General features: G+C 48.9%; 1 protein-coding gene across 4 annotated transcripts in view; it reads right to left on the bottom strand.

Annotated features, from left to right (window-relative positions):
- The window catches only part of DNAJC13 (DnaJ heat shock protein family (Hsp40) member C13), a 1,694,551-nt gene that overhangs the window by 132,948 nt on the left and 1,537,123 nt on the right, over nucleotides 1-24,480 (bottom strand). For all 4 annotated transcript variants that reach the window (XR_015300721.1, XM_086942056.1, XM_086942057.1 and 1 more), the window contains 2 exons: nucleotides 6,349-6,528; nucleotides 5,302-5,442 (listed from right to left, as the gene is read on the bottom strand). Coding sequence is in view for 3 of the 4 variants with exons in the window: in XM_086942056.1 (XP_086798182.1) it covers nucleotides 5,302-5,442; nucleotides 6,349-6,528 (321 nt within the window). In the remaining variant the exon portion in view is untranslated. The remainder of the gene's footprint in view (nucleotides 1-5,301; nucleotides 5,443-6,348; nucleotides 6,529-24,480) is intronic.

Raw genomic sequence — 24,480 nt, 5'->3', positions numbered from 1 at the left:
GGTAAGGAATCTAACACTAACGTGTTTCTTTCAGATATATGGTTACGGACCTCAAGCAGGACCTTGAGGCCACAATAGCAGCCCAAATTAAACCCTTGATTTCTAAACTCGATAGACTAACGTCGCTCATTAATACAAAATGGCCCAACAAGATCAACGAGTCTGGGTCTGTTCAGCAACAAGGGCACAGAGAACCACCACCTAATCCCCAACCCCCAGTCAAGGTCACTAAGACTATAACCGACAAGGCGAAAATACCCCCATCCACCAAGGATCAACCTGCATCACACTTTCCCCATCCAGGGAACAATTTTGTTCAACCCCCACTTGTCCCCATTCCAAAAGCGGTGAGTGATCCTTCGTCCTTGCAGCAACCAGCCGCTGGTACTAAATCTACCACCTCCCAAGCAAAGGATCCCAAAGGGAAACCCATGAATACCCCAGTTTCTCACTCTACTAATAACTCTGAAGCCCCTAAGCCTAGGCAGGCTCGCTACAAATCTATTAGCCTGCCACCAGAAGTCTCTCCTTTTGTGGTTGTGTTGACTGCTGTCCCCCCACTGAAGGAAGGAGTTAAAGAGACCTATGTAGAGTTAAGAAACAAATGTGCCCAGTGGCTCCAACTACACAGACCCCTACTCAGTAGTATGAGTGGGGAAATCCTTGCTGTGCGTAGAGGGGATTGGGTGGGTAGGAGTAAGAAAACAATATCAGGGGATGTAATTACTGTCAATTTTAGGGATGTAGGGGCTGCGAGTTTCATCTGCAATACACCTAACAGTGGTCCTGCCACCCAAATCAAACCACTCCCCTTGTCTTACTTCCTCCCTAACTCGTTAAGACCCAACTTCCATCGGCCAATTATTCCAAGTAATCAAGGGCCTGCACATCCCCCACAATATGCCCCTAACCACTGGCAGCAGCCGCCTAATTTTCCATCTTTTGTTCCGCACCATGCTGGCCCCCAGTGGCAACAACCTTTCCACCCTTTACCACCTTTTTTCCAACCTGCCCAGCAGTGGCAACAACTCCCTCAGCCATCACTTTCTACTAACCACCAATGGCAACAGCCATGGCAGAACCCGTCTTCGTCCTTTAACCCCTCCTATTCACAGTTTGCCCATCCAAATAGGTACTGTGTACTAGATGAGGTTGATTGACTTTCCCTTAAGGGAGGCTTAGATACTAACCTCCCTCACAGTAATAACACTACGAAGGATGTAGTATTGGGTGCATCTCTTCTTACATACCCAGAGGTGTTACCACCTACACCAATTAGGGGCAGTGTAGATCCACCTAACCCCCAATCTGCGGTGATCCCAGACGGAGACTCGGCACATGGCGAGCTAAAAATCCTCAGTTGGAATCTTGCTGGGATTTCAAGGAAATTAGGCCTCCCGGAGTGGAATGCCCTGGTTGATACCCATAAAATTTGTATATTTCAAGAGACATGGGCTACTGAACCACTGCACTGGGTTTGTCCCTTTTTTTACACCAGCAGTAAAACCCAAGGCAGGGAAGGGGCGGCCATCGGGGGGGCTTATCATTTGGATAAGCATCCTGCTTAACTGCAGGTTAACTATTAAGAAGGCAGGAACACCTGATATCCTTGGTATTTCCCTACTGGGTTTACAGGGAGGAATAACTGTCGACCTTTATAATGTTTACATCAGGGGAACAAAAAATGGGCGTATCTCACCTACAATAATGGAGCTTGAGGCCCAACTAAAGGAGCAGAGTGGACTTGGACATATCTTAGTAGCAGGGGATTTTAACTGTACATACGAGCCACTCCCCCTAGAAGGAATACCAGACTTAGGAGAAGAGGATAGCAGATGGGGTATCCCTACCCTTTCTATCCCACCCATCAAGCGCTGGACTCGCAGTGCAATCCATCTAAATGCACTCACATTGGAGTTTGGTTTAAGAGCAGCCAATGGCCGCACTCGATCTGATCTGCTGGGTGCTCCCACATTCAACAGAGTTGGTCACTCTACACGGATTGACTACATTCTGTTGGATAGGGGCCTCTGGAGTCTTGTTATTGACATGGTTGTTACTACTACCATAGAGAGTGAACACAATTCACTCTCCTTATCCTTAAAAAACCCTTGGCCCACTGAAGTGTTGCCAGTCCCACTAAGCTGCCCACAGGGGATTACTGTCTCCTCTTGTGGCAGGCGTCTAAAGTGGAGCAAGATTATGTGTAACACCGACAAATTATCCACCATAGACGAAGTGGTTAAGGGCACGCAAGCCGAAATTGGCTCTATTGATTTAACTAAAACAGAAGTCAAGGCCACTGCTATCTTTGAAGCTGCCATAAAAACCATAGGGGACCTCTTTTGGGTACAATCGTCTTCAGGGAAACAGAAAACTCCATCTAAACCAAAAGGCAAACACGACTGGTACTCGGCAACATGCAGGAAGGCCAAATCTCGTCTAATAGAGGCAGTTAAAGGGAAGTCCCCCCCATTAATTCAAATTGCCAGAAGAGAACACAAAAAGGCCCTGCAGCTAGCTAGAAGGGAGTGGGATGATGCCTACTGGTTAACCCTCAAGGAAGCAAGTATGAAAAAAGATTCCAAATGTTTCTGGGACACTATAAGGGCACGAAACAGACCGGATTGTGACCTTCTAACCTGCAACATTTCGGGACAGGTATGGGAGGCCCACTTCTCCAAACTTTATTCCTGTCACAACGGCCCCAATGAGAGAGGGTTTGTTCGATCCTCTCCTCACACTAACTACATGTTTCTCCCTAGCGACCCTGACTTTACGCTAAAGGAAGTAGAATATGCTATAAACTCCATCATTCCACAAAAAGCTGCTGGTCCAGATGGCATTCCCGGGGACCTGTTAAAATCTGATAGTGTTAAATGGGGCAAACTTATCCACTCCCTCCTCGTTGCCATCTGTAGGGGCGCCCCCATTCCCTCGTCATGGAAGGGGGCGGAGGTGGTTCCCATCCACAAGAAAGGCCCAAGGGATGATCCGTCCAATTATAGGCCGATTAGCTTGCTAGATGTCAGCCAAAAAGTTGTCGGTAAAGTTCTTTTACTCAGGATACTCAACTGGGTAGAAGAAAACAAAATTCTTACCGATTTTCAGGCCGGTTTTAGAGTAGGTACTGGAACGATAGAGCAAGCCTTTAGGCTTATGATGATTTATTGGAAGGTGGCAGTGATAGGCAAGGGCAGTCTTTATCTCGCATTCATCGATTTAAAGACTGCCTTTGACCTTGTCCCTAGGGACTTATTATGGAAGGTTCTGGCCAACATGGGGCTGCCACAGTATCTACTATCCTTACTAGTCAGGCTCCATCAGGACAGCTTTGCCAAAATTAGGTGGGGTTCTGGAGGGGAGAAAACGGGCTGTATTCCGGTCGAGAGAGGGGTCCGCCAGGGATGTGTTCTGGCTCCCACCCTTTTTTCCTTGTACATCAATGGGGTGGTTGAGCATCTACTTAAATCTCCATCTGACGAACCATCCCTGGCTGGGGTACGCATACCGACCCTCCTCTTCGCGGACGACACGCTCCTAATCTCTAAAACCCCAATGGGACTACAGAAACTCTTGGACAACTTCCAAACATTTTGCACTGACCGGGGCCTGGTAATAAATACCAATAAAACAAAATACCTGGTCCTCAATCCCCCCAAACAACAAGTGCGTCCCCCTATCTTAAATACTGAGCCCTTAGAAAGGGTAAAAGTATTTGATTACCTAGGGATACGCCTTTCAGACAAAATGGATTGGACGCCCCATCTAGACAAGATGCTGTTGAGCCATAAAAGGATCACAGGTGCCCTATTGAGGGAGCAACGTTCCAGTTCGTTCAAACCAATAGGAACAGTCCTTGAGATCTACGCTGCCAAAGGTGTCAGCTCTGCCCTGTATGGAGCTGAACTTTGGGGCTCTGCATCTACCAGCTCTACAAAGATCTGAGAACAATTTCTGTAGACAAATAATGTCCCTCCCTCAAAGTACCCCACTTCTACCCTTATTCATGGACCTTGGCTGTACCCAGATCGGCGAAATTGCGAAATTTCGCCCTCTTTTATTATGGGCCCGTATTTGGCGGGTAGAGGAACTTAGTGGCTACGCCAGAGGTCTGGAAGAAATAATGGCATCACCACACTGGGCCAGAATCAAATGGTTAAAAGATATGAAAATCCTATTGTCCAACTTGGGCCTACTCGATTCTTGGTCAAGTAGAACTTCACCTCCAAAACAAATACTCAAAAAGCTCTATCGGGATTGGATTTGGTCCCAAAGACACTCCAGCACGTCCATTGGCAGGCTTACAGAGGATTTTTTGATGTTTAAAGACTGTCCCAGGCGAGAACCCTACCTAGACATAATCGGGAAACCTTTTGCCCGATCTTTGTATTTTAGATTTAGAACGGGTACTTTGCCACTGAATACTTTTACCAAAACATGGAAATCCTGTACAGGCAAAACTGATTTGTGTCCATCATGCTTAGCTCACCCAGAGACATTAGCCCATTTCTTATTTGTCTGTAAGGAATATGCTAACCCAAGAAGGGTGTGGTTGAAGAATCTATGCCGCCAGCTGGGAACCAGGAGCCATGATGTGGCAATTAGGATACTTGTTTTGGACTGCTATGTACCCTATGTGTGTGCCCTAGCCAAATTTTTATCCTGGGCTTGGGCTATTCGAGCCAGAAAGCTAAAATACTCTGTTTAATTTCTTTTTAAAGAATATTTATTTTAGTAATGTCTTACTTCCTGTCATCAACTGGCTATGTGTTACTAATTTTATTGTTCTGCTTTTATGATAATGAAATTTTGTCGAAATAAAGCTTTTTGACTTTGACTTTGATTAAAGATATTTAACAAAATGTAGGAAAACTAGTGTAAAACATTTGACTTCATTTCTTTCATCCAGTAGGCTCGAGAGTAAAACCACTCAAAAGTAAAACTGCTTATTTGACCTAAGGGTTCCTAGTTAATTCAAATATTGTTATAGATCCCAGACTAAATTCATGTAATTTCATGCATAGTTCATTTTCAGGGTGTTGCTCAAGATATAGTTTTGAAAGTGTTTTTCGATCTGTAGATAAGGACCAGGAGCATGGGCCTACGGAATTACCCAGCGTGTGTCTCGTGGGATTATTGGCACATAGACGGGGTGCTAGGTCAAAACAGAGCAAAGATAGAAAATATCAAACTGCGCTTATAAATAGGTGTTCTTTACCTCCTCTTTCACTAAGACCTACGAACTTCCCATATGGTACGTATTTGGAATTCTAAAAATAAAAATACAAACATGCTTACTTGGGCCACTAATTCGGTTTGCTCCCTCTGAAACATTCGATTCAGTGTTTCGCAAGCCAAACCAATGGTGTCTGATCTCTTTTTCATTCCAGTCATCAGCGGTCCAATGGTCTCCAGTGCTGCCATTGCTCTGACACACAACTGCATTCGAGAGAAAGTGTGACAATGTCAAATTACAAACACACCCTTGCCTAATTACAATTCGATCAGAGCTCCAATGAGTGAAATAAGACATCAAGTCCTAAATTCTTGTCAGAGAACAGTAAGTAATGTTAAAAAACAATACTAGACATCACTTTTCAGAAAGGTGATTGGTTAATGCTTCAAGTGAGAATATAAAGTTCAAAAATTAAAAGTACATATGAATAGGATGTTCCCACAGTAAGAAAAAAAACCCCTAAATTCTTCCAATCTCTTTAACAAACGAAACATTTTAAATACTTTTATTCCATGAAGGCCTGGAGAGGAGCAAATGGTTTTTGGGAAAAAACATAGAAGATCACGTCCTGGCCTTGTCCACCAGTTTGCATGACTTCCGCTGTCCACTCCGATCTCAGCTGTGAGGGAAGATACTTTGGGACATAATCAATGACCGTTCAAGCTCGTCAAAGAAGAGTAGCCCAGTAAGCACTCTCCCCTGCCGAGGCCTGCTCACTCCTGACATAATACAGGATATCATTTCGCCTCAGTGAAGTCAGATGGGACAAAGGGAGGATTGCCTAAGAAGCGCACTGGATGACTGTGTATTCAAAGACTGGTGACTTACTGCTGCTTTTACAGGAGTTTGTCAACTATGCTTCACTTGCCTGACAGTTGGTGAACTCAAAAGAGAAATTAGAAAGAAAAAGCAATTCAACTGAGAGGTAAATCGAGAAGTTAGTTAACTGTTGGAAAACATTGCCAAAATAACATTCCAAAAGTAACATACTTTCTATTCTTCCCAATCCAGCCCAGATTTTTGGGCAACTAAAAAAAATTATAAATTGTAAACAAGTTTATATAATAAAAATAACTTTAAAAAGTAACCAATATAATTGGATACAATACCTCATTATCTGATAGTATGTGTATGACACGAATAGCGCTTTTAGGAATGGCATTGTTCTTGTGGCTCAGAGCCTGGAGGATCTTGGGAAGGTGTCCTAGTGGGGGGACTTGATCCGATAGCTGAGGCTGAGTGCTAAAAAGACAAACTGTTGCTGTTGTTACAGTTTCCAAGGTTTCCCCCTGTAAAGACAAATTAACTGTTTAACTGTACAAATCTTTGCCTCAAGAGTAACTTTGCATCAAATTAGGTCTTACAAATTACGTATTATGTCATCTGTATGACAATGGCATTTTGTTATGAAATGTAAGTTATTACGCAAGACAGAGCTTGAAAACTTTGCAAAGAAAAAGAGGTGGCACAAAACACCCACTGTGCTGCTATTGTTTCCATATATAATGAATGAGTAAAACAAAAACAAATAATTAAAAAACCTCTCTGAAATGGAGACTAGGAACCTTTCCTGAGGATTTCCCGATGTGGAGGTAAGAAAGACATGACAATTTTGTTGCCAACATTATTTATTGAAAACAATGCTACTACTAGTCTTCTTGCACCTTCAGTTTTAAAACACTCAAACAAGTTACTAAGCATTTACTCATAATAACACCTTTAACCCAAAAATAAAATGTACACACCAATGATAATGATATCTCAGTTGGACACATAATCTTCATGGAAATTTCTCACCTTAAGAAATAGCTCTCCGTGTGTCAGACTGGTCTAGAGAAGCTGTTCTCTCCGTACTAGCTCTCCATCTCTATCATGTCGCACCATGTGCCTCCAGCCATTACTCCAATTCACTTGGCATGATCTCACTGGCATAACCCTAAACACTGATGTTAGTCCCTGATGTACAAGTTACTTACCTTCAGTAAGGATGTATCTGGCAGAGTCTATTCAAGCCGCTGATTCCTTAACGTAGAATTATCCCCAGGCGTGAGACTGGATCCGGAATTTTTTTTGCCACAGCATCCCTGCGCGCCGGGGGGACGACATCACGGGACTCAACCCTGGCGTTGTCCGCGTACGTGACATCAGCGAGGTCACACAAGTCCCACCCTGGCGCGCCTACGTCAGTTTTCTTCGGAGAACTTTTCCGTGCCACAACACGGAGCCATCAGATAAAACTGTGAGAGTATAGGAACAGTGTGCGAAAGAGCAGAAACATTGGAAAAGAGCATGGTGAGCAGCAACACCAGAAGGAGCCGTGCCAGACAGGGAAAGGAAAAAAAGAACCGAGAACCGCCCTGAGCAGCAACCCTGTCAGTACAGAGGTAGCCCCCTGGAGGCAAAGAACATTATAACATGAAGCAGGACTACAACCCCATCCAATAACAATGAAGGCGAACCAGTCCAGGAGAAACAATTCCAAGACAACTCCCACAAGTAACAAAGAGCAGAGGCCAAGCCGAAAGACCCCAACCTAGAGAATAGCAGAGGGGCCAGAACCCTTAGTGATAAAGGGGAGAGGGAGGGGAGGGGAGGGGCGGGGTCGAAAGTAGGCCCCAACCAGAGCACAAGGGCACAGAAGTACACATAAACCCATCTTCCAATGTGCCAAAAAGGGGAGGAAAGGAACAAATAAACAGGACGAACATCCTGTCAGAAAGAGCAAAAGAATGCACTCACAGAAGACATAGCCACCCACAGGGAGGCGAGTGCAGAAGACCAAGCCAAAGGTCCTCGCAGAACGGGAAGGAAGGGCATGCCGACAAGGAATCTGCGGCTAGAATCGTCTCTATCAGATACATCGTTACCAATGATAAGTTACTCGTACATCTGTTAATTAATGCATAATTGATACCCTAGCCATACCCAAGGGGAAGGAGGGTCTACAAGAGGACCCCACCAGCCTGAACATCACACAGTCCCGCAGGGGACGAGTCTCACGGACAGGGCGAGGAGCTTTGTCCCCCCAGGCAAGGGGAACCCAAGGGGAAAAACAAGAGAAGAGGTAGCCTGTTCTCACTCAGCAGAGCAAACAAGGGCAAGGCGAAAGGGGGGCCAAAGCACCCCACGCAAGGTAACAGAACCTCCACTCAAGGCCAAGGCAAGGAAGAGGAGCACAGAGGAAGAAGAGCAACCTAGAGACCCCAGGAGAAGAGATGGAGCAAAGGCAAGTCCCCTCCCACCGGGAACACACCCAGTGAAGGGGGGAGCCGAGCTTAACACAGCCAGAAGGCAATAGACCAGACAGAACGGCGCCGTCAGCAATGAAGCAGGTGGAGCAGAAAAGGGTAGCCAGAGGTCACCCAGGAAGAACCGTCCAATGCTCCTCAGGGACAGACTGCGCCCGAAAGAGGAAGGAACTCAAGAACCACCTCATCCCCCAGGGAGGAGAGGTAGAACTGAGTGCAGGGCCCACTGAAAGAAGCGGACAGGGCAAGAATGACTGTCCCACTAAAGCCCCAATAAGGCACAATGGCGCAGAAAAACAGTAGGTCGGCACCGGTAAGCACAGCTAGATGCAGAGAACACAGCGGCAAGATGCACTCAGGGCAAGCCAGACGCCAGCTGAAGACAGAGAGCAGGAATGCGAAGAAGGGCCCGGACACGCCCCAAGGGGGAGTCCGTACACATGACCCAAAAAGAAGTGGAACCAGACAAAGCCATGACACAAGGCCGCAGACAGCAGGCCAGCCCAGGCTAACGGCACAGCGACCCCGGAGAATGACACTCCGGGGTGCAACTCAAGCCATTCCAAGCCACCAACAAGAGGACTGCAGCTGCAACATACCGGAACGCCACAGAGAGCAGAGTCCCGAAGTTGACCACAGCTCCCCAGCACATGACAGAGCTATAGAACAGCTACCACTACCCCACCTAGGGCATGTTACGTCCCAAGACCTGGGAACCCTCTTTAGGAAAAAGAACTTCAGCAGCACAGGACAACAGAAAAGACCAGCGGAAAATCCTGCAGAAGGCTTGTCAAGCAGCCAAAGAGAAAAAAAATAGAAGGCCTAACCTCAGGGCCAGCATGGTGTAGAAAACCCAAAGCAAAAACAAACAGTCAAGAAGGGCCGGCCAGCGGCCAAAAGAACCACAGTCCCAACAAGGAGGACTCTAATGCACAACTGGGGCGCCGCGCCCCGCCCCACCGAAGAACACCTCCCAAAAACCAGATCTACGTACAGGTCACTGAGGAGGAGGAGGAGGCCGAAGCCCCAACAAGAACCTCTGAATGTCCGCAGGGGCGTGGAACAAAAGAGTGCCACCGAAAGGAAGGTCCACCAGCCGTTCGGACCGTTCTCCAGGAACACACAGCTAGGCATGGCGACGAAGCCCAACTGAAGAAGCCATGGCACGACCAAGCACCTCCGAGATGTCCAGAGCGGAGCGAAGAATAAACGCTGCCAGCTCCTGGCCATCCAACACATGCTGCCTCAAATCAACACAAGCACCCTCCTGAGAAGTGGCAGACATAAGGGACTCCGCCGAGTCCCACAAGCAAGAAGTGGCCCTAGACAAAACACAGAGTGTTAAGGGCCCGCAGAGGCGCACTGGTTGAGGCGAATATATTGCGCCCCCAAGAGTCCAGTCAGCAGGCCTCCCGCGCAGGGGGAGATAACGGCGGCAGGGAGGGAAAGGCATTCTGCAAAAGAGGGCCTCTGGTAGAGGGGTGGAGGGAAAGACACATCGAATGACGCTGCGCCGGATGGTGGCGGAGCAGAAGGTGTTGGGGCACCGGGTCAACCATAGCGGGACAGCCCCGAGTCCCCAAACAAGAGGAATGGAGCGAACCCTCAAAGGGAAGCAGCAGCTCCCTATCACCAGAGCCCTGATGGAGAACCTCCAGAAGATGATCCGCTGGGAAATGGACAGCTGGATCACCCATGCGCAAAATTCCCACAGCCGTGGAAACAGCACAAGCGAAGGCCGCACCCAGCTCCGTAGGGCTCCACAGTGGGGAAAGCAACTCCTCAGTAGGCGACGGCTGCAAGCTAAGGCAGTTATCCTCCAAACCAACCGGAGGAAAGAAGGGCCAGTTCCGCAACGGAGGAGGAGGGACCGAGGAGTGGGGCGCCTCCGGCGAAGACCGCGGTAGCGGCGAGGAGCCGTCCTTCAATGACGTCAGGGAAAAAGCCACGACGCGTCGGCCCGTCTCTGGCGAGGATGAAACCTGCAAGCGCCGAACCTCTGGAGAAGAGGAGGCCTCTGAAGAAGAGTCAACGACCCGACGTCGGCCTGGCGCCGAAGAGTCCGAAATCTGAGCAGGACAATGTCGTCCGGCGCCGGAGAAGACGCCAAGACCGCCTTCGCCACAGCGCGGGAGACCGGGGCTGGGTTGGAGCCGGGGGGCCAAGGAACGGCGCCGGAAAGGAGCCAACCCGACCGCCGACGAGGCAGCCGCCTGTGTGGAGGGACGAGAGGGACCCGGGGAGGGACGAGAGGCACCTAGCCAGCCTCGACCCGTGACGGGACGAGAGGGGCCCTCCGCCAACCCCTGTGGCACCGCCAGGGCCAGAAGCCACTGGCGCCGAAGCGGCATCAACTCGGCCTTGGACAAGGCCGCCGACTGTCCAGAGGGCCGAGGGTGGCTCGGGGACGCGGTCCGAGCCCCGGTGACCTCCGGTGACAACACAGAGACTACAGTGGAGTTTGCGGCGAAGCAGAGGGGCCGTGGTCCGAAGGAGGGACCCCCGAAGGGCCACACCCCAACGGCACAACATCCTCCCAGCCTGGATCTGAACCAGTCGGCACTGGGGCTGGAGCCACCGTCGACGCCGCGGAGGGCCCCACACACTGCAAGGGATCGGCTGCTGTCCCAGAAAGGGAAGGAGGAGGAGGAGGAGAAGCCAGCGAGACCTGCAAAGCCGCCGAATATGTCTCCATCTGGGTTCTAGTCGCCCCAGCACCAGGAAAACGCAGATAGGGAGATGACAAGTGGGGCCGCACCACCTGCGGAGAGCCCACGCCCTCAACAGACCAGCAACCAGTCCTAGGGGACAAACTGCAACACTTACTGATAGGAGAGTGACACTCAAGCTGCCTGGGAGAAGGACGATGTCGAAGACAGAGGTGACGGGTCCAAAAACCTTCCGCAGGGGCCGGGTGTGGGGCCGCAGCCGACCTGGACATGCGAGCTGAAAAAAGTTTCATCCGGCGCTCCCGCCGGTACTTCGGTTTCATCTGCTGGCATGCCTCACAATCAGTGGAGTCGTGGTGTTCTCCCAAACACCACATGCAGATGGGGTGAGGATCCATCACCGACATCTGGTGCGCACAAGACGAGCATGCCTTAAAGCCCGAAGGCATTCGCACACTGTTCCCACACACACGCAACAAGTGAAAGGGAAAGGCCAGAAACAGGCCCGGAGAATGATCCGGATTGCACGTGGAAAAGGAAAAAAAACTGATGTAGGAGTGCCGGGGTGGGACTTATGTGACCTCGCTGACGTCACGTATGCGGAAAACGCCAGAGTGGAGTCACCTGATGCCGTCAACCCGGCGCGCAGGGAAGCTGTGGCAAACGTTTTCTGGATCCAGTCTGATGCCTGGGGATAATTCTACGTTAAGGAATCTACGACTAGTAGTCTCTAATCAGATATTCTCTGGAAAACCGCTATCCCGCAACCAAGCATGGCGGCGGAGAGCCACCGAACTTGCCATAACGTGGCCGAGAGAATCGGAAACATCCAAGGCCGAACAGAGAATAAATGCAGCCAACTCCCGACAATCCAGCACATGGTGCCGCATATCAGCGCAGACACCGTCATGTGAGGAGTGTAGGAAGGTGGATACCTGACTATGGTTACCCCCAACTTTTTTTGCCTGGTGTTTTGCTGGTTTTCCGACTTAGTTGACCTGGGGCCCTGCCAATCAGGACCCCAGGCCTACTGCTCTCTCTCTAAAATGGATTCCATGTACCTTAGGTACATTTCCAATTGGTACTGGGCCCCCTTATCAGACCCTGTAACTCAGGGCATAGGTGTACCCAGGGCCTACCAGGGGCTGAAGCATGTATTATGCCACCCCTGGATGGCCATCTAAATCTGACACAACTGGCTGCACGACAGCTGGGGCAAGGTGGTGTACTCACCCTTTGCTTTATATATAGTATACCTATATCTAACCCTAAAAATGGACACACAGATTCCTATCAGTCACTCCTATGGCAGGCCTTGACAATCCTGAAGGCAGAGTGCTTGGAATCGTGTGAAATGGTGCTCTGGCATGAGCTGAGCCCGTTTGCAGCTTGCGGAACCAAGTCCTAATAGCTGTTCCATGATAACGCATACCATATACTCTTAAGTGCATTATAATCCTCGCGGTTAAATGCTATCTCTGGTATTGCTTTATCAAGACATGTCGAGTAAGGTGTCATACGAATTGGAATACTAACCCCTCGCCAATTCTGGCGACGGGGTTTGTGGAAATTAGCAAAATTAATGTACCTAAGCGGCGTTCATTTGCCTTTTCCCATTCCCCTCCCTGTAAGCACCATGAATACCGTGAAACATTGACCGCATCATTTCGCCAGTAAAAGCCCGTGCCCATATGTACATGACAGCCATTTTAGGCACCACGGCCTTTTTTCTTTGCCCGCTCATTGGAATCCCCGGCTTCCCTCCTGCGCACATTTGAAACCCCCCCCCCCCCCACTCTCACATGTATAGACCATAAAGCCCTCTCCTTCTGTGCGACACTGCTCTGAAAAGTAACCCTCCTGCTTGACCCACGCACCCCCCATTTCCTCTTGAAGAAGCACCCCTCGCCTCATCTGACATAACCCCCCAGCTGTACCTGACTGCCCCCGCTCCCTCATGTACGGGTCATAAGACCTCTCTCTCTCTCTGTGCGACTCTGTCCCTGGGAATCACACCCCGCGCCTGACCAACACCTCCCTCCCTTCATGAATACCCCTCCCTTGATGACTCCTCCACTGAGCCCGATTGTCTGCCCGGACCACTGGTCATCCCCTTCGCCTGAGGATACAGTTTATTGCCCACTACCGTACACACTCGCCCCTCTTCAAAGGGGCTACTATTGATCATGACTTCCCCACCCCCCCCGATAATCGATCAGGCGCACACATTCCAAAGGAATCAGCGGAGCACTTTGCTGCGTGATAGCCCCCTCCTTGTGTATGAGGGATAAGGACCTATACTGTAGCCACGTGTTGGAATGAGCCGGGCCGGGGAGGGGCCGGGGAATGTCTTCCCCTTGTTTCACAATGTCGTTATTGTAATAAGGAATGTTTGTAATGTATAAAAGGCGATGTCTCAGAGAACTTGTTAGAGCACCTCCCGATGACACCTTGTTTCGTGTCTGAAATGACAGGCTCTCCTCATGAGAAATAAACTCTGTTCTTGTATTCCTGCTTCCAGCGCCCGTCTCATTATTTGGTAACTATTCAGGATGGGAACTAAGAGGTGTCTTGCGCCAGCAGCCTGGGGATCGATTGTAAACTGGGCTGACTCTTCCACAGGTTAGCATTCCACCCTTCTAGAGGGACACGACATGTATGTAACTGTGAACCCCGGTAAAAAGTTAAACGAAGCCTCAGCTCCACAAAATGGATGCTGCCACCACAGACACGAGTCTGACCTCCTGCTGCTGCGAGTCCTTCCAGCGAGGAGAGCTTGGACAAAGGGTTTCCTGTCAGGGGCGGTGCTAGCACCATCCCAGACAGGGTTTTGTGTATCCTGGGTAGGCAGGGCTTTACAGGAAGGTGACTGCTGAGTGGCACCCCAGTGCTCACTACGCATCTGCCGGCTAGAACCAGTTCCAGGGGCACACCAGCCCCTGGCCTGGGGAAAGTCCGGCATGGGAGAGGGGTGTAACCACCCCCCTTCCTGGTCCCACCCCTAGGGCAGGACCTTGTCGCGTACCCACCCCTTTCTTTAGGATAAAGGCAGGAGCGGGGACCCTTCCAAATTAGATCATCTTTGAATCAAGAAACGACTTTCTACGAAAGGACTTCAAGACTCTTCTCAAGATTTGTCCCTTGTGACTAAGGAGTAGTCACTCTGCATCCGCAGGCACCATCTAAGAACTCTGCGGTTTGCTGCACGTCCTTCCTCAGGAATCCAACCGACCAGCATGACGAGACCCGGCTTCCCTGGCACCTCTGACCTCTACCTACCTCTACAGCTAAGCTGAGAACCGTAGGTGCGACGAGACCTCGAGGGACCGGCCATCATCAGAACTGCACAGCTCTTATCCAGCACGACCGCCGAGGGATCCCCTGGTGAGTGCTTTGGGGTCCGAGAAGCCCCGACCCCGAGCAGCTCCAGCACTGAAGTCCAGCCTCCCAGCATCTCCACGATCTGCGTGGGGCCCTTCTGCTTTTTGCTGCTCACCGAGTTGTTTGGCTACTAGCCCGCTGGCTTGTGACCTTCTGAACGACGCCCGACGACATCACTGCTGCTGGTCTGGTTGCTCCAGACTGGCCCTTGCTCCCTTCCAAAAGAGGAGCACCCCGGACCCTCCTGGGTCCACTCCAGACGCCATTTTGAGTCCACCGCGTGGGCTTGAATTTGCCAAGACTTGTTGCCCCAATCCTGGGTCCAGCGACGTCGACAGCTTCATCCATCGTGGGACAGCTCGCACCTCCATCCTGGGCGCCGACAACGCCTCCTGGTCCGTGAGATCTGCAGAGCACAGCGTCGCCCACTCACCTCGTCGAGGTGACTACCATCCGGTGCCCTCCTGGTGCCACCTGACTACTGGCTAGTAGTCACGAACTTGGTCCTCTCTGCTTTCAGGTGTCATCCATCTTCAAGATCCAGGCTTGGATCACTCAAACTATCTTCACTGGTCGCCTGCCAGCAACTTCTTTCTTCAGGCTCCTGGTTCGTCTACGAGGATTCCCGACGTCTTTTGAGACATATGCAGCTGCAGCCCCTGGGCTAGGTAAACTCGGCATTTCGTTGCCCCAGCATAGCCTCACTATCCAAGGGTCAGGATCCACTGTCGTTTTCGATCTACCTTATCGGGTTCGCCCGAGAACACTAACTTTGTGAAATCTAGCTACCATAGCCTTTGTCCCGCATCCCACGTGAGAGTGCACACTCTGCACCCGAGTCCCCTAGGCCTCCTACTAGTAATCTGAAGGTTCAGTAACATAGTCCTAGCTATTCCAAAGCCTATTAGTACAGTACTTACCTGCTAGTAATTTCGCATTCCACTTCCATAGTATATGATTTTTCGTGCCCCTCGGGCATTTGTGTAAATTGTGCAACTTGAAGTATTTTTATAAGAGTTTTGTTGTGTGCTTAGTACCCTGTCCTCATAAAGAGCACAGGGCTGTTGTGATTCTAATAAATACACTGTTTATTTTCATAACACTTGTGTGGTGTCCTTTCACTTGGTGTTCAAGGGGTATATGTGATGGTATAACAGCTGGCTTAACACGCCCTCTAGAGTTTAGCCCGAAGACTGCTCGTATCCACGCTACTAGGATAGCTGGTCTAAGGTTGACTTACAACCAATCACCATAAGGGTCGTTTGGACTGATGCATAGTGATCACTAGAATAGTGAGCACTGCATATCAGGCCAACTTCTCACAAGGAGCGAGACAGAAGGGACTCCACGGAATCACATAGGTAGCCCTGGCCAAAACACAAAGTGTGTTGAGCGCTCGCAAAGCAGCGCTAGTGGAAGCAAAGATGTTACGTCCCCAGGAGTCCAACCACCGGCTCCCATTATGGAGGGAGCTACACTTAAGGCAATGAAGTGAAACCAGTCTGCAGGAGTGCGCTCTGGGCAGAAGGGTGGAAATTGAGGCAGACTGGATCATGCGGAGCAGGACGTGGCAGTGGAGGAGCGGCTGAGGCACTGGCTCTCCCATGGCAGGCCGCCCCCAGTAGAGAATTGTGGAGCGAGGCTTCAAATGGAAGAAGCAGCTCCCCTCCACCAGAGCCCTGGTGGAGAACCTCCAACAAATGACACATAGGGAATGGAGTGACCGGGTGGCCCATCTGCAAAATGCCAGTGGCCGTGGAAATGGCCCGGACAAAGGCCATACTCGCCTTCATAGGGCGTCGCAGGGGAGAGAGCAATTCCTCTGTGGGCGAAGGCTGCAAACTAAGCCGACCAGTCCATCTGGAGGAACAAACAGCCGTCCCCTGTAGGGTGGAGGATCCATAGATGAGTGGGGGACCTCAGGAGCCTCCGGGGAAGGTGGAGAAGCCTGTGGGGCAACCAACAGCGAGTTGCGGAAGAGAGGATCCGGGGGCTGTGGGCACAGAGACAGCGTAGAGCCCTCCCTGGAAGTTGCTGGGAAAAAGCAACGATGCACCATCCAGTCTCCGGAGAAGAGGAGACAAGGAGATGACAAACCTCCAGCAAGGAAGGGACCTCCAGAGAAAGGTCGACGACACAACGCTGTTGAGTCCGCCACAGGCACAGGTGTGTCTTCGAACGGTGCTGAAGTGGCCATCAGTGGCGCTGAGTCGACCTCCACCACCACCACGTGCTGCCTAGGAGAATGATTTCAAACCAAAGGGGTCACGTCCATTACGGTGGCCTGGTAGGACGTAATAAAGTTTATAAAAAAGAGGGTACCTGGCCACCAATTCACAAAACTGCTTATTTATTTTAGCAGATATAAGGTGTAACACATTCAGTTGCTGTACCTTACTTCATCACTTGTAATCATTAAGAACAACTTTAAAGCGACATTTTGTTTTTCATTAATGCATTCAAAAGATACATTCTTAATTTTTCAAAAAGTTAACTTGATCAACATATGGAACAAAATTGTGCAAAATATAACAAAACATTAAGAAATGTGAATACATAACATTACAACTCGTGTGCATTTACAGATAATTAGACCAGTCGTTGCTAGTACTCAGCCTGCCTTTAACCAGAGTCCTTTGTGCTTTGTTTCTTTTAAAGGGCAGACTACCTTTAAAAGAAACAAAGCACAAAGGACTTTTTAAAAAATGCAGAATGAATCTTTTCAATGCATTTATGAAAAAAACAATGTCGCTTTAAAGTTGTTCTAAATGATTACAATTGATGAAGTAAGGTACAGCAACTGAATGTGTTGCACCTTAAATCTGCTAAAATAAATAAGCAGTTTTGTGAATTGGTGTCCAGGTACCCTCGTTTTTATAAGCCTAGGAGAATGGGGTGAATCAGAGCCGGAGCGGCCAATGAACGGCGCCGAAAAGGGGCCGGCCCGACCTCCGACGAGGCAGATGCCTGCATTGAGGACCGAGAGGGACTCAGGGAAACGCCCCAGCTCCTTGCCACCACCCGCTGCACCACCAGGGCGGGGAGGAAAACAGTCGGCACGGGAAAGGCATCGGCTCGGCCTCCGGTAAGGCAGCCGCCTGCCCAGAGGACCGAGGGGGACTTCGGAACGAACCGTGAGTCCCGTCAACATCCTGCGACACCACAGGGAACCCCGTCGGCGCTGGGGTCGAAGCCGCCGGCAAGTCTGGGGACGGCCCTGTGCATGGCAAGGGATCCGCTGATGTCTCAGGAATAGGAGGGGGGCCCAAAGAAGCCTGCAGAGCTGTAGCAGAGGCCTTCATCTGGGCCCTAGCCACTAGACCCCAGGAAACGACTGATAGGGTGGTGACGGGCGATGGCGCACGTCCAGAGGGGAACCCGCGCCCTCTGCAGAACGAGGACATGGCCCCGGAAACAAACTGCAGGACTGCCAGTGGGGCATCAATGAAGGGCAATGCCGCAGTCGGAATGGGCGGCTTCTGACTTCCGAAGTAGGGGACAGACGTGGTGACGAGACCGATCTGGACAAGCGGGCCGAAAGGAATATGCTACTTACCAGTATGCATCTGTTTTTGGCATGTAGGGCTGCTGACATTCATATCTGTGCATAGATCGCCGCCTAGTGTTGGGTCCGGATGATTGCATATTGTTGTCCTGGAAGAGTCTTCGAAGTATCACGAGATAGGTGGCTCCTCCCCTGGACTACAGTGCGCATGGGCAATCTCTCCATCCTCAGATTGTTTTTCGCCATTGAGGCAGAGATGGAGTGTGGTACAGTAAGAGATGTCCATGCAAGAAAGTAAGAGTAAGAATGAATGAATGAATGCTACAGCTGCGACAGGCACCAGGGAGGAGGGTGGGCGATATGAATGTCAGCAGCCCTACATGCCAAGAACAGATGCATACTGGTAAGTAGCATATTCCGTTCGAGGCATGTGGGCTGCTGAATTCATATCTGTGCATAGAATGTATAGCAGTGTGTCCCTTGGCGGTGGCTACCTGTGCCAGCTGCAGCAGTCTGAAAAAGTGTTTTTAGGACAGCCTGTCCTACAGCAGCTTGCTGTTTGGAATGTACATCTACACAATAGTGTTTTGTGAATGTATGTATGGTAGACCATGTGGCTGCTCTACATATTTCCTCTAGAGGAATGTTTCTTAGGAAAGCCATGGATGCCCCTAGTTTGCGTGTAGAATGCGCTCTTGGGGGAATTGTTAAGGTGCGTTTTGCTTTTAGATAACAGATCTGAATGCATTTGACTATCCATCTGGCTAACCCAAATTTTGAGATGGGGTTGCCTTTGTGTTGTGGTGAAAAAGCAACAAACAACTGTTTAGTTTTCCTAAAATGCTTAGTTCTATCAATGTAGTATAGAAGAGCTCTTTTGACATCTAGTGTATGTAGAGCCCTTTCAGGTACGGACTGTGGATTTGAAAAGAACACTGGCAGTTCTATTGTTTGATTGATATGAAAATGGGATACCACTTTTGGCATAAATTTAGGGTTTGTTCTACGGACTACCCTGTTTGCATGTATTTGGATGAATGGTTCTTGAATAGTTAGGGCTTGCAGCTTGCTAACTCTTCTAAGCGAAGTAATCGCTACAAGAAAAGCCACCTTCCATGTTAGAAATTGTAATTCACATGAATGCAACGGTTCAAAAGGTGGACCCATTAGTCTGGTTAAAACGATGTTTAGGTTCCAGACAGGTGAAGGTGGGTGTTTTGGGGGAATTATTATTTTGAGTCCCTCCATGAATGCCTTAATTGCAGGCACTCTAAACAGTGATAGATGCTGCCTGTTTTGAAGATAAGCTGCAATGGCAGCCAAGTGTATCCTTATAGATGAATAAGCTAGATTACAACGATGGGGGTGCAAAAGATAGCAAATGATATTTTGTGTTGAAGCATCTAGTGGGTTGATGTCATTGTTATTACAGTAAATGACAAAACACTTCCACTTTGCAGCATAACATGCTCTTCTAGTAGGTTTTCTTGCCTCTTTGATAATGTTCATACAGTCAGGAGGTAAGTTTAGGTACCCAAACTCTAAGAATTCAGAAGCCAGATTGCAAGGTTCAGTTGTTGCGGATCTGGGTGCTGTATGTCTCCATGGCTCTGAGTGAGAAGAGTGGGTGTTAGCCGCAGTCTTTGATGAGGCACCACGGAAAGTTCTAGAAAGGTTGTGTACCATGGTTGCCTTGCCCATGTTGGAGCAACCAGGATTAGAGTTAGTGAATGCTGGCGTAGTTTGCGTGCCACTAGCAGTAGTAGGTGTGGAAACCTGGCGGCAAAGTACTGGCATTTTGCGTTTTCCCTTGTGGCGAACAGGTCTATCTCTGGTTGCCCCCACTGTTGAAAGTATGGTTGTAGCACTGTGGGATGAATCTCCCACTCGTGCATCTGTTGGCTGTGTCTGCTGAGCAGATCCGCTATTTGGTTGTTTTTGCCTGGGAGGTGTTCCGCCATGAGAAAAATGTTTCTTTGAATGGCCCACTTCCACATGCTTTGGGCTAGATGTGATAGTTGTGTAGAGTGTGTTCCTCCCTGTTTCTGTATGTAGTACATTGCAGTCATGTTGTCCGTCCGGATCAACACAGTCTTGTTGCATAAATGTACTTTGAATGCTTTCATTGCCAGAAAAATTGCCATTAGCTCTAGCAAGTTGATGTGCATTTTCTTTTGTTGTGTTGTCCATAGGCCCTGCACTGTGTACTGAAGGACATGGGCTCCCCATCCTATCAGGGATGCGTCCGCGGTCAATACTATCTGTGGTACAGGCTCTTGGAACAGTCGTCCCTTGCAAAGGTTTTGTGGATTCCACCAATGAAGAGAGTTGTATGCACGACTGGTCACCAACACTAGGTCTTTTAATCGTCATTGAGCCTGGTTCCACTGCCGTGCTAAGCACTCTTGCAGCGGACGCATGTGTAGTCTTGCCTGAGGGACTATGAAGATGCAGGAAGTCATCATGCCTATGAGTTGCATAAAGACTCGGGCAGAGAGCGAGTGTTGGGGCTTGAATTTTTGGATTAGCAGTTGCATACTGTTGATTCTTGCAGCGTTTAGGTATATTTTGCTCCCAGAGTATTTATTGTAGCTCCTAGGTACTGTTGTACATGGGACGGCTGAAGATGTGATTTTGGGTAGTTCACGTGAAGCCTAGACTGTGCAGGAGGTGAATGGTGCGGGACATGTGGCTGGCACATTGCTGGGCCGACTTTGCTTGTATTAGCCAGTCGTCCAGGTACGGATAGACGTAAATCTGTTGTCTCCGTAAATGTGCAGCTACTGTCGCTAGGCATTTTGTGAACACCCTCGGGGCTGTTGTTACACCAAATGGAAGGACTTTGAATTGGTAATGTTGATTTTGTAACGTGAACCGTAGACACTTCCTGTGAGCAGGATGTATTGGTATATGGAAGTATGCATCTTTGAGGTCCAAAGTTGCGAGGAAGTCTCCTTGTTGCAGCAGTGGTAAGACTTGTTGTAGAGTGAGCATATGGAAATGCTCTGATAAGATGTCTTGATTTAGGGCCCTGAGGTCCAAAATGGGTCTGAGAGACCCGTCCTTTTTGGGGATGAGGAAGTATAGTGAGTATACCCCTGTACCTTGATGTTGTAATGGTACTGGCTCTATGGCCCCTTTTTGCAGCATGCTGATGACTTCTTGCTGCAATAAGTCTAGGTGTTCTGCAGACCTAGGACGGTGTTTTGGTGGTATATTGGGTGGTGTGGAAGTTAGCTCTAGGCAATAGCCAGTTTGGATAATTTGCCTCACACACTTGTCTGTTGTGATGTTTTGCCAGACTGGTAGGAACTGCTGTAATCGTCCCCGGACAGGTGTTGTATAGTCTAGGGGTAGAGCTAAGAAGTCACTGTTTAGTGTTGGTAGAGGACCTGGTGGTATTATTTCCTCGTCCTCCGCCCTTGTTGTTATTGCCGCAGTATCCACCTCTATTGTTTTTATTGTAGGTGGTTTGCGTATTTGCTTTGTAAAGTGAGGCCTGCTGTGATGAGCTGCCTCTTGCAGCCCCTCTATAATTGGAGCGACGAAAGGAGCCTCTATGTTGTTGGGATTGTAAGGCCCCCATCGACTTAGCAGTTTCATTGTCCTTTGTCATTTTGTCTAGGATTGTGTCTACAGCTGGACCAAACAGATAGTCAGGGTTTATTCGCTGATTTAATAAAGTAGACTGGACTTCGTTTTTAAAACCTGAGATGCGAAGCCAAGCATGTCTCCTGAGCATAACACTGGTGTTAATAGATCTGGCTGCTGTATCTGCCACGTCTAGGGCACATTTAATGGAGGAGTTAGTTATTAGCTTTCCCTCCTGTACTAGGTCTTCAGCCTGTTCTTTGTAAGGTTCAGGTAAATGTTGGAGAATTGTCTCCAGGGTGTCATAATGTGCCCTTTCGTACCTAGCTAGCAGGGCTTGTGTATTAGATATTCTCCATATATTAGCTGCTTGAGCAGCTACCCTTTTCCCTGAGGCCTCCAAGATCTTAGATTCTTTGTCAGGAGGTGGTGCTTCTCCAGTGGTCTGTGAGTTAGCACGTTTACGTGCATTGGATATCACTAAGGAATCTAAAGGCAATTGACCCTTAATATATGTGGGGTCTACTGGAGATGGCCTGTACTTTCTTTCAATTCTGGGGTTAATGACCCGTGCCCTAGTTGTTTCTTTAAAAATGTCACCTGCATGTTTAAGTACCCCTTTTAGCATAGGGAGCGTTTTGACAGATCTTTCTGATGTGGCAAAAGTGTCAAAGAGGAAATCCTCCTCAATGGGATCTGCATGCATTTCTACATTGTGATGTAGGGCTGCCCTATCTATAAGTGCATTAAAAGCAGCTATATTTTCCGTAGGAGAAGGTTTAGCAGGGTATGCAGGTGTATCTGGAATGGGCTAAGAATCACCAGAATGCCCTGGGTCTGCCCATGGCTGAGGTTGACTGTCTTGGTCAGGGTCCACTGTGTAATTGTATTCCTCATTGTCCTCATAATCCACCTCTTCATCTGAGTGTGTGGGTGTATATGAGTATGTGTTTGGTTTTATAGGCTCAAATAGAATAGGTGAAGTTGCACAGTCCCTTTTCTTTTTGAGTGGGATGACATAAGTCTCCTTTTCTGTTTCTGGTCTGACTTTTCTTTTGTAGAGAGTGACCTTCCCAGAATTAGGGTCAATGTAAAGTTTTGACTGTTCTTCTGATGAGGGGTCTGGATATAAGATCTCCTGTTCAGTAGTTCTTGGTTGTTTTGCCAATGTCTTTGGTTTAGTTTGTTTAGGGTCGATACCGGTTTTTGGGTCGACTGCCTTATGTTTTGATGAAATTGGTAGACCAAATTTGATCGGTCCGAGAGTTTTTGTTCTTTCAACAGTCTTTTTAGGTTGTGCCCGTTTCCTTGGAGCCGATTTATCTATGGTTTCGATATTTTTTGTCGACTCGATAGTCCCCTTTTGACTTTGTTGCATCTTTTGAACCGGTGTTTTTGGACCGATGCTTTGTTGTCTCGGCTCGATGTCTTTCTTTGGGTCGATTTTCTTTGGCTCGATCCGTTTTTGTTGCACAGCCATTGGTTTGTCGAGTCTTTGCTTCGGTTCGACAACCTTCTTTGTTTCGAGTCCCTTATTTGTGTTGTCGACTGTCGACGCTGATTTCTTCGGTTCAACGGCCTTTTGTTTCGGAGTGGATGAAGGTGCGCTGATTTTTGGCTCAACGACCTTTGTGTTTGACTCCGATGGATCAACATAGTTTGGTCCGAAGACCGTGTTGTCGACTATTTTCTTTGGGATCGATTCTGCTGGATCGACGTAGTTCGGTCCGAAGACTGTGTAGTCGATTAGTTTCGGTTTTGTTTTTGGTTCCATAACTTTTGCTTTCGATATCAACAGCTTTGGGTTACATTGAACCGATGGCTCTTTTGTAGTATTCTTAGCCGAGCTGAGTCGCAGGGCTATAGAATGTGTTTCGAGATCTTGGCCTTCCGGCGATGCCTTGACCTGAGCCTGTGGAACCATAGAGGTGTATGTCTGGTGCGTTGTACTCACGGTTGGCCCCGATGTAGTAGGCCCCGTTTCATCACTGGAGTAGTCTTCGGCGGCCCGATCCCTTGTTCGTCGTCTCCTACCTCGACGATGTCTTCATCGTTGTCGTCATAGTAGTTGGAGTCATGCTATGAGTCTTGATCCGACTGTTGATCCGAATCTTCGGCCTCGATGAGATCTTGTTCATCGTCGAAGATATTTTCGGGCTCTGGCTTCTGCATGATTTGCCTTGCGGTCCGTCGAACCCGAAGTGTCTCTTTTGATCGAAATTGTGCACAGGCTAGACAGTCGGTTTCATTATGTTCCGGAGATAAACACTTGCTACATACAGGGTGTTTATCTATATGTGGGTATTTCGAATTACAAAGAGGGCATCTTTTGAATGGACTTCGTTCCATCGACGACCGATCTTCTTTGCGTCGAGAAGGCCTACGGCCCGATTCGACGTCCTGAGTTGGATAAAGTGTATAGTAGGATGTCGGCACCGATCAAAACAATATCGACGATTCCGAAGGCCTTTTGGCCTTTAAGAAAAGTAATCTTCGATTCCGAACTTCGAGTAAGGAAAATACATCCGAACCTAATGGCGGAACAAAACAATCTGAGGATGGAGAGGATGCCCATGCGCACTGTAGTCCGGGGGAGGAGCCACCTATCTCGTGAAACTTCGAAGACTCTTCCAGGACAACAATATGCAATCATCCGGACCCAACACTAGGCAGCGATCTATGCACAGATATGAATTCAGCAGCCCACATGCCTCGAACACAATTTCATCTGGCCCTCACACCAGGACTTCGGCTTGAGACGCTGACAAGCGTCGCAGTCCGTAGAGTCATGATGCTTGCCCAAACACCACAAACAAACAGGGTGAGGGTCCGAAGACATCCGACACA

This window comes from Lissotriton vulgaris, chromosome 10, assembly GCF_964263255.1.
Source record: "Lissotriton vulgaris chromosome 10, aLisVul1.2, whole genome shotgun sequence".
NCBI lineage: Eukaryota > Metazoa > Chordata > Amphibia > Caudata > Salamandridae > Lissotriton > Lissotriton vulgaris.
This window is presented reverse-complemented; position numbering and strand designations above follow the sequence as displayed.